This window comes from Dryas octopetala, chromosome 3 (assembly GCF_963921425.1).
Source record: "Dryas octopetala chromosome 3, drDryOcto1.1, whole genome shotgun sequence".
NCBI classification, from domain to species: Eukaryota; Viridiplantae; Streptophyta; class Magnoliopsida; order Rosales; family Rosaceae; genus Dryas; species Dryas octopetala.
Window position 1 is genome coordinate 10,274,711 of NC_141368.1, and position 10,691 is coordinate 10,285,401.

The following is a 10,691-nucleotide window of genomic DNA, read 5'->3' on the forward strand; positions in this document are numbered from 1 at the left end:
GAAAAGAATTTTCTTACAATCGAATCTACCAACACGCAGTGCAAGCCAGCAAACTGGTCATTAGATCCATATGCCCTTGGCCTCCAAAGCCTGCAAATGCGGACCCTGATTTTCTTATTGTCTTCAAAGGGTATCAGATTGCGGATTGGAACCAAGCTCATTGTGCTGCAGAACTGCAAACATAAGATAAATGTGACTGAGAAAAAAAACAAAACAATGAAATGTTTGTAATAGCAAATATGCATGAATAAAATGACATTCTTTTATAACATGTCCACAGTGTATTTAACCTGTTAAGAAAGGCTGGAGAATATCTTTGTACACTATGTTTTTAGCAAATTTATTTGGTGCTTCTCCATTATTTTCTATCATGATTTTCAGTCCTTGCCTAGATGTAACTCTAGATAATGCAACATAGAGTTGCCCATGAGTGAACACAGATTCTGGAAGATACAAACCAACTGTTTTAAGAGATTGTCCTTGACTTTTATTTATTGTCATTGCATAACATGACCTGATTGGAAACTGACGCCTTTTAAAAATGAAAGGCCATTTTTTTTCGGTGGCAGAAAGAATAATTCTAGGTATGAATACTTTGTGGCCAATGTTATTGCCAGTGACAATTTTTGCTTCAATGGCCTTGTCAAGCATTTGAGTAATAACTAATCTTGTTCCATTACAAAGGCCTGAGGATTGATTTAAATTTCTTAACAACATGATAGGCATACCTACTTTTAATATCAAAATGTGTGGAGGCAGACCACTAAATTCAAGTTGGTTAAGAAATTCTACAGGATACATCAGACTAAGATTTTCAAAATTGCTAGATGAAGAGCATAAAGAATCTGAACTCATATAAGTTCGATGAGTTCCAGGTACTAAATTAATGACAAAATTGTTTATTTCTGTAACTGTTGAATTTCTAGGAGTAATGATGGCTCGTTCTCTTAGATAAGCAATGTTTTCAAAATTGTTGTCAAAATTTGGGTATGCAGCCAAGAAGATTGAATGAATGGGATTTTTAGATGGCTGAATGAGCAAATCTTCAGGAATTTCTATCCAAGATGCTTCTTCATCATTTAAATCATCCATATCATTAATTTGACCATCTCCAATTTTAAGAATCCAGCTGGCAAAATCTGCTATTGTTTGCTTTTCATTAATGTCCAAATCTTTTTTTAATAATCTCATATTTTGCTTCAAAAAAAATATTTTAAAGTAAGGCCATAAATAAGAGTTATTAAAACAGGCATCCACTATTTCCTCTCTTGTTCCCCCTGGAATTACTGGCAAGATTTGTCTAAAATCACCTCCTAGTAAAACAGGTTTTCCACCAAATGGTTTGGCATCACATGAATCATGTATTTCTGATAAGATATCACACAATGATTTGTCTAATGCCTCAAAACAATATCTATGATTCATCGGTGCTTCATCCCAAATAATTAAATCAGCTTTTTGAATTAATTTGGCAAGATGTGTTCCTTTTTTGATTTGGCATATAGAAGAATCTGTAACATTCAATGGAATTTTAAATCTAGAATGGGCTGTTCTACCTCCCGGTAATAATAAAGATGCTATTCCTGATGATGCAACAGCCAAAACAATTTTGCTCTCAGATCTAAGCTTGGTTATAATTGTGTGCCACAAAAAAGTTTTGCCAGTTCCTCCATGTCCATAAACAAAAAATAAGCCTGGTTTTTTTTCATTCACAGCAGCTATGACAGAATCGTAGATATTTCTTTGTTCTGTGTTTAGTTGTGAGATTAAGCTCAAGCATTCACTTTGTAATTCATGAATATTGTAATTTAGCTCTTCTCTCAAAAGTTTATTTTTTATTTCTAACATCTTATTTTCATCAGGCAGTGGAAGATTATGATTTTTTAAAGAGCTAGATGATGCATTAAAAAGCTGTTCTAATTCATACAAAAGAGAATTTTTGAGCTCACACTGTGGCACAATTAGATTTGGCATGTCAAAAGTTTTTCTAACTTTGTACAAAATATCCTCAGACATACTTTGCCAATGAGTATCCAAAAGTAGTTTAGGATTGGCCACATCACAAAACAAAATGATTGTAACAAATAGCTGTCTTAATTCAGAGCATGATGCTGTACTAATAACATCTCCTAAGGCTTGAAGCCATTCTTTGTCATCACCTAATAAACCTAAAGATTGGCATGCAGATTGATATGACAAATGTTGAATGCCGTTAACAGTTTTGATATCATTGAAGTTTAAGGCACCTTTTTGCAAATTCAAAAGCATCCTTAGATAATACAATTCACCAGATGCAGGATGAACATAAGCAATTCTACCTAAAGATGTTCCTCTTTGCCTAGGTTTCCAAATTTTATTGCGAGAATCCCACACAAATTTTGAAGGGAATTCTGCATAACATACATTTCGTGCTTGAGGATAATTTTTATTTGCTTCAAACCAACTTGTAAGCATTGTCATTTGAACACTTTCTCGATTAACTACGGACTCAAGTGATTGATCAGCGCTAAAAACAACATTTTGCTCTAAAGGCAAATGTATTGGCAATCGCTCGACAGCAGGTTCCCTAAGATGAATAGGGTATTGAAACAATCTCCAAACAGCTTCATACGGAGATATGTACCTACAATTTAGATAGGCTAGGATTTCATCTTCTGGTTTATTTTCAAGAACAACTCTAGCTCTATCTGAACCCTTGCTTATATACTTAAAAAGATACTTTATGAGCATTGATTGACAACATGATTCAACATTGATATGAGCATTGTACCTTAATAATAATTCTGAGTTATAAGGAACCACAAATCTGTTGTCAATTTTAATTCCATTTTTTAAAACAAATTTGTTTGGATTTTCACGACGCCTATACACAGGAAAGCCATCTGTCTCCAAAACTGTTTCGCTCTTATACTGCTTTGGGAAAAACTTGGAACATTTACCTCCTCGCATGCAAGGAGATTCAAAATTCAATTCTCCACAGGGACCATGAATCATAAATTGATTCACAATATTGTAAAGAGTTGGATGCACAGTTTTATCCGGTATTTCGGCAGAAATTATGCTATTTAAATCTACTGGCAAAGTGCACTTATATTGCTGTTCTAACCAAACTAACAAATGAGAGTGAGGCAATCCTCTTTTCTGAAACTCAATTGCGCAGATTTCTGTTTGCAATAATTTCAAAAAATATAAGTGTAATTAGTTTGATTATCATGAAAAACCAAATAACTAATTAAAAGAAGCTTCCTAGGTTTGTAAATTGTACCTGCCACAGTGTCTCCGAAAGGTTTACCTGATTTGATATAATTAATCATATCACTTAGTTTCATTTTGAACACCCTGGAAATAATATCAGGTCTATCTTCTGGTTTGTAGCCAGGCTTTCTATCCAATTCTCTAACAATTTCAGGCCATTTTACATTGCAAGTAAATGTAATGAATAGGTCAGGATTTCCATATTTTCTACAAATTGCCATAGCATCTTGGTAGTTATTTATCATGTTTCTAGGACTTCCAGTATATGAACTTGGCAATATTATTTTTTGACCTATATCATTTGCATTTTTATCACCTTTTGAAACAGCATCATAAATGCCTTTAAATATCTCACTTCTCAAAACTTTTTGGTTTTTTCGAATATAATCTAATCTGTCTTCCTCAAGTGTTGCATAAGCATCTACCAAAAATTGTTGAAATAATCTTCCACCCTTTAACAATGTACTGAACTCAAGTTCTCTTTCTTGAATTTGATAAGCGATAAAAGCTCTCATAGGCACTCTACCTCTTTTCATTTGATGATTTTTCAAGATATTATTCCATTTCATGTCAGGCCTATAACCATCTTCACCGTAGGGAAAGAGAATAGGATATTGTAAAGACATGAATTTTGGGTGTAATTTTGTTATCCTCTTCAATTCTCCACCTTGCAATTCAATTATTATATCTCTATTTGAATCAAAAAGTCCTATATCTCCCACAATTAGACCACCAATTTCATCACATGTTGGCTGTTCATATTGTTTGGTGTCATTTGGCTGTCTAGCTAACAATTTGATTCTGACATTAGAAAGACAGTTTTCTTCAAATTTGTCCCTCATTGTGCGGAAAAATTTAACCAATTCATTTGATTCGTCAAACATCCTGATGAGATTTTTAACAATATTGTCATCCAACTTTTGATTAGTTTGAAGACGGTTAACAGCACTAAGGCGATTAATTACTTCATTATTTGTATCATAAACATAAAGTTGGGCAAATTTTGGACATTCTCCTTCAGGTGGTACTAATGAACCGATTAGATGATGAACTTGACCACTAATTTTAAAGATGTAAGGGCCTGGTCTATTGTTAATGGAACTATCAACTTTGGCTCCCATTGAAGTGAATGCAAACATAGAATTATATGCTCTAATGTTCTCCCTAAATGCCAAGCTTGACTGCCCTTTAGCAGGATTAAGTAAAGTGTCTAAAAAAGGGGGCGTTGGCTTGACAATTGGAAGTTTGACCTTTCCTTCTTGACAACAAAGAGTGAATAGAGGCTCATTCTTTTTAGATTTTCTTAGAATAGATTCATTTAACCAAAATAGTGCATTGCAATAAATGCATTTATAATTCTTATCTCCAAAATCAACATATTCGTGAACAGTGCCTAAAAAAAATGACACAGAGAAAAGAGGGGAAAATCAGAATTATAAACTATGACTAATATATCAACAATCTTGAAATCGGAAAGAAAATTCGAACAAAAAAGAAAACATACTTTGTCTCTGCTTATGATAATGTGCCTGACCCCTATTCATGTGATTTGAACTATCTTCAATAGGTATGGAAATCGAAGCTCCAATAGCCAAATCAAAGTGACTTTGATTAGAGACTAAAACATGAGAATCAGAAATGATTGAGGAACTGGAAACTCCAGTACCAGAATCGAAATGACTTTCATCAGAGATGAAAGCATTAGAATCAGAATCCACTTGATCTAGAAGCATTTGATATGTGCTTGTTTCAAGTGCATTTACATAGCTAGACAATCCAGTATCAGCAGTTTTTTGTCTTTTATTCTGAGTTATTTGTTTTTTTTTATAGGCACTGCTACAATCAGTATCACATATTTGTTTGCTAGCTATTTCAATGCTACTTGATATATTGGAACTATGGCTTTGTTCTATCATTAAAGTTCTATCACGCACCCTAGGCTTTTTAAGCATTGCATTCAAAAAAATTTTGGAAGCAGTAGATTGATGGCTGGAAAAAAAAAATGTATGAATATATAACAGCATCTGTAAATTATACATTACTTGTAAAAATAAGAGATGCACACTGTAATGATACTGCAAATAAAATATTTAGAAAAAAGATTAAACAGATACTTACCTTTTGCTTAATGCGCAGAACTGTAAGAAAAGCAGGAAAGGAATTCCTACAAAGCAGAAATTTGACAACTTTAAGAGTGAATTTTTTTTTTTTATAAATGATAATTTCTTATTGTTAAATTATTTGATACTCAGTTTGATCATTGGTATTTTTTTTATGCCATAAATTAAATTGATATTTGCAAAGAACAGGTTGTATAAATGTTTAAATGAGCAAGTAAAAAAAAGTTTTTGTGACAATGGACAGAGAATATGAGGAGTTTGGACTTTGGAAACACTGGTTCAGACAAACGTTTGACATGAAGCAAAGACCTTACGATGACATTGAGATTAATGAAAAATTTTGGGAGGACTTTCACATGCATGCATGAAAAAAGTGTGATAGAGTGATGAAATTTGATGCAAGACATTTGCGTATTGACTTTTAAATTTCAGTGACTCACATGATACTAATTTATATTTGTTCATATTAGCAATGTTCATGAAAATTAGTAAGTTCATTTTTTTGTTTTTTTGAAGCTCACTGAACACTGGAATTGAAAATGAGGAATTGAAAGATATTTAATAAAAACTCACCTATTGCTTGATAGAGTTAGAAACACCAAGAAAACAATCTCACCACATCCTTTGCACTGTAAACACAACAACATCCACAGAATAAATTATCCTTTTAGTTAAAATTGTAAAATTAATATTTTAAAAACACACTCACAATATTAGTACAAAGAATTAAGAACCATCATACTGATCTTTTACATTTTGATGAAATAAAAAATTCACCAAACAATTGAAACATATTTAATAGAAATTGACCTGCTGCCTAAAAAAATTAAATAGATTGGTAAACAATTTGAACAAATGTTTTCTAACAATAAGATATTTGTTTGCCTACTTCGAAGACGGAGCATATATACTTATAACCAACGCTTCAAGGGATCAAACTAATTGAAATTTGTAGTTATATCTATAATGCAGAGAATATCCACCATCAAACAATGTTATTCTTGCTTATGTGATCAACGATTTAAGAAATACAATATATTTATGTGTTTATTAACTTTATTCTTTAGAAAGAAACTTGGTAAAAGCAGAAATAATATATAATGGATTCATAAAATTTTGGGTTGCTGCCTGACATACATAGTTATCTGATTAACTGATTTATGTACTTTCAAAAGCAGCCTTACATATAACCTGGAATTGAAAATGGATTGAAGCAATTGAAATTTGGAGCGCCAAATTAAATACCTTGGTCTATATATCAGTATATAGTAAAAGTGTTAAAACCGATATTTTCAAAAGAATTTTACAGTAATGACAACGTTATTTATAGGCTGTGTACAAAATAAATGGCCTCTTGCACATTTTAAACATTTTCGAGATCTGCAATAACACGCAGGCATTTATTTATGATTTTATAGTACGATGGAGTAGAAAATGATGTACACCTCCTAAATGTCAGCAAAAACATAGAGGCATGCTAAAAACCCAGTTCATACAACCATATATATGCATAAGGTAACAGAAGTTAAGTCAATACATAATCATAGATTAATTTCTTAGAGTGAAATAACACATCAACCAATACTAAGGGTGATTCATTGAATTGTTTTACAGATGAATGTGCATGTACATCTTTAAAAAGTATTGAATAGAAACCAACCTCTCGCCTAACAGAATTCCTTAAACTTGAGTTCAATGGTGACGGCTGCAAAAGCACGACAATAGTACCTATGAAACATAATAGCACCAAATAAATTAAAAAATTCAAACCATAACAATATAAAAAGAAACTATCAAATTCTATTTTCCAAATTAGAAAATCAAGAGAACCTATGTCACAATTGATAAAAGCTCAATCAACAAACTTTGAAAAAATTGAATACTCATCTGAAAAAAAAAGTCAATAAAATGTATACAGTGATTAAAGATTGAATGAATCTAACCAAAGCTGCAGCGACCAAAAAAATTAATGCCAATCGTGAATGCCAACAAAAAGCCATTGAATGATAGTTTTAACTTTTTTTTTAGGATAAATTTGAAACCAAATAAATTAACATAAATGTCTCAAAAATAGTAATTGAATTCCAGCTCCAAAAAATAATTTTGAGCAGAACTCCAAACTAATTTGTTTTGGTTTATTCAAATTGCTTAATAAGCATTTGTTTATACTTAAGGATTTCATATTTAAGGATAGAAATGTGATTGTTAGCTTCCATGGCATTGTCTTTATTTGAAGGAAAACGTAAGCATGGAACTCTTCAAGTATGTTAACTGTGAAATAATAATACTATGAAGATATGATTGATCTTGTTAAACCATGAAAATTGGTTATGTATGTGTTAGGTAGTTGATGCACTTAACATCACACACAAACTAATCCAGGGCTGGTTTACAATAGTTGATTGTACATGCATTTGATAACAATGAAGATATCTAGTCAAATGGGTTTATGACTGTTAAAATTAATTGCTAGCTTCTATGAAGGTTGAGTTGTAGCTGAAGTTATGTCATTATAAATATACATTATTAAAAATGAAGGAAACCTAAATTATTGAAACACACGAATATAAATTAATCAGGTATTACTATGCAATCATGCAATGAGTGCAAGACTTTTGTTTTCTTTGACCTTGTTTCTTTTTTTATATATAAGAATGATTGAAGTGGAAAGAATTTATTGAGAACAATTGATAGGAACACACCAATTAAAATGGTTTAATCTATCTATGTAGATAAAAAGAAAGTACCTTTTGTGATGATACAAACCTCTCCAATATCTCTGCACTGATGAACGTACTACAAAATGACCATGAACATTAAATACAATATAAACTAAGATGTGGGGAAGTGATATGATGTCATACAGGGGACACCCTTTTGGTCAAATGTTCACTTGTGCGCAGATATAAGAATGAAAATAGACCCATAAATGGGAATAGTTTGGAAAATAGATAAACCATTGGTTGTCTCTAATAATGATACTGGAAAAAGAAGAGAAAAAAGTAACTCATTCATTCTCACCTTAATTACTGTATGAACAATTGGTATATTATGTCCCTAGACAAAAGTAAAAGATATATTAGGAGAAGTATAAACATAATAAAATACACACACACGCCAGTAGCATGACCCAAAAGGCAGTTGTAAATTATCACTGGATATGTAAAGCAGCACAAAACTAAGAAAGTGAATTTGATAGCGAAGATATTGCCTGGGTGCCATATATTGTGTGCGAAAAGATTTACTGTACTGATGAACCAAAAGAGACACAACCTCCAGAGTAAGAATTTTTCATGTAAAGGTTTGTCAATAAGTTCCAGCGAAAAGAAAAAATAATAATACACCTATGATAAAAGCCGAAACACACTAAATGACTCTCATAGAAATGGATTAAACAATAAGAACAAATTAAAATGAATGAACCACAGGAGGAATAGAAAGAAAAAAAAACCTATAGAACCAAGAAAATCATGAACAATGAACAATGACATTTTATAAAAGAAATGATCATTCAAAATAATAAAAAATGAAGATAAAACAAAACAAATGATAAATAATGAAGATAAAAGAAAACACTTGTAAATTTCTAAAAATATAGTCAAAGATAATCAAGGAAATCAAATAGACTAAATACATATATGAAGAGAAGCGTTTATGATGTGGATGAAATAAAGTATATGCATTTACTTCACTTCATCTCTTCAACCCCTTAACCCGTATACATTCAGTATACATTCATAAAACATAAATAAGATGATGGCGCATTACATGGGCCATCAAATTCCCATATGAACAAAAGGTATGTATCTGGAGGTTTAGATAAAAATAAAGTGATAGAAGAACAAAAGCAAAATAAATCAGACAATGAGTCATAGCACTCAACTCCATCGATATAACTGCATAGCAATAACATCAATTTGGAAGATAAACAAAAACTCATAACAAACAATCATGCAGCACAAACAAAATCAGTTAAAAAGAGAATTACCCAAGACAATCGAAAACTCACAAACCCCTGAGAAGTAATCACATTAACCCAGAAGAAATACAGAGAGCAAGGAAACAGAAGGACATAAATAAAACAGAACCACTGTAATGAAAATTAGACTTATCTGTTGAAGAACCAGCGGACGGACAGATTCACCCATCGCAATGGCAAACACAAATCAACGATGATCGCAACGCCAGATCAGGATGAAACAGTGATTATCTCCTCGGATGCAGAGCCTGCAACATCTCTTAATTATCAATCACCGCTTTTTTTTTTTTTTAAAAGAAGAAATTTCTTTTAAAAACTTGTGGCACACCTTACCTCCAACGTCAATCAACGACATGATAGTCTGAACCCTTCACCCACCCCATTCGCGCGACGACGAAATGCAAATCTCGTTAGCAAACGCCTCTCTCGAATGCATCGTTCATCCACTTACAAAAGAATTGCATACTTGGAAACCGAGCAGACCCAGAAAGCTAAAGCCAAATGGAGCAGAATTACCAAAAGGGGCAGGCCCAATTGGATAATTACAGAGCGGCAATCAGATAAAAAAAGATGAAATATGCGAGAGAACCATGGTCAAATGGCAGCAATCGTAAATAAATGGAAAACCAAAGGGCAGAAACTGCGAAACCGTGAAAAGACGAAAAAAGGGCAAACTTAGCCAGAAAATTACAACCCCCACCAACAGAGGAAAAAAACCCCAAGGGCCAAATAGACCTTTCCCTCACAGCCAGAAACCAAAAAGCAAACGGGGCAGAATTACGAAAAGGGGCAGGGCCAATTCAATAATTGCACAGTGGCAATCAGATCAAAAAAAAATTTATATGTGAGAGAACCATGAACAAATGGCAGGAACCGTAAAAAAACGGAAAAGAAAAGGGCAAAAACCACGAAACCGTGAAAAGACGAAAAAAGGGCAAACTTACCCCGAATATTACAACCCCCACCAACACAGCAAAACAAACTGAAGGGCCAAACAGACCTTTCCAGCTACAGGCTATGAACAGTAACGCCAATCTGCGCGTTTAGTATATATAGAATTTGTAGATTGTAAATGATAATTGACCTTTTTTCAAATAATATTTTTCATTTTTACAGATATGAGTTCTAGCAACAGTGATAGTGATGATACACACGCTTCTACAGATGAGAGCGATGATGAATTTTATTAATTGGTATCTCTTACATGCATTGTAGCTGTTTCTGAATGGATTAAATACGTTGATAAAGAATCATGCAAGACTTCTTCTCATAGTGGATACAAATGGGTAATGGAGGTTTGAAACGGTCATGAGATAAGGTGCTATGAACAATTTAGG

General features: G+C 32.6%; 2 protein-coding genes across 2 annotated transcripts; both read right to left on the reverse strand.

The window, feature by feature from the left end:
- Nucleotides 1-123: 123 nt before the first annotated feature.
- On the reverse strand, nucleotides 124-804 carry LOC147290725 (uncharacterized). Its single transcript, XM_086235825.1, has 2 exons — nucleotides 291-804; nucleotides 124-173 (listed from the first exon to the last, which is right to left on the reverse strand). The coding sequence occupies exons 1-2, from the start codon at nucleotides 799-801 to the stop codon at nucleotides 124-126; spliced, it is 561 nt and encodes a 186-aa protein (XP_086091951.1). The 5' UTR covers nucleotides 802-804.
- A 10-nt stretch (nucleotides 805-814) lies between these two features.
- On the reverse strand, nucleotides 815-4,988 carry LOC147290726 (uncharacterized). Its single transcript, XM_086235827.1, has 5 exons — nucleotides 4,760-4,988; nucleotides 3,266-4,648; nucleotides 1,288-3,164; nucleotides 913-1,197; nucleotides 815-823 (listed from the first exon to the last, which is right to left on the reverse strand). The coding sequence occupies exons 1-5, from the start codon at nucleotides 4,986-4,988 to the stop codon at nucleotides 815-817; spliced, it is 3,783 nt and encodes a 1,260-aa protein (XP_086091953.1).
- Nucleotides 4,989-10,691: the final 5,703 nt, after the last annotated feature.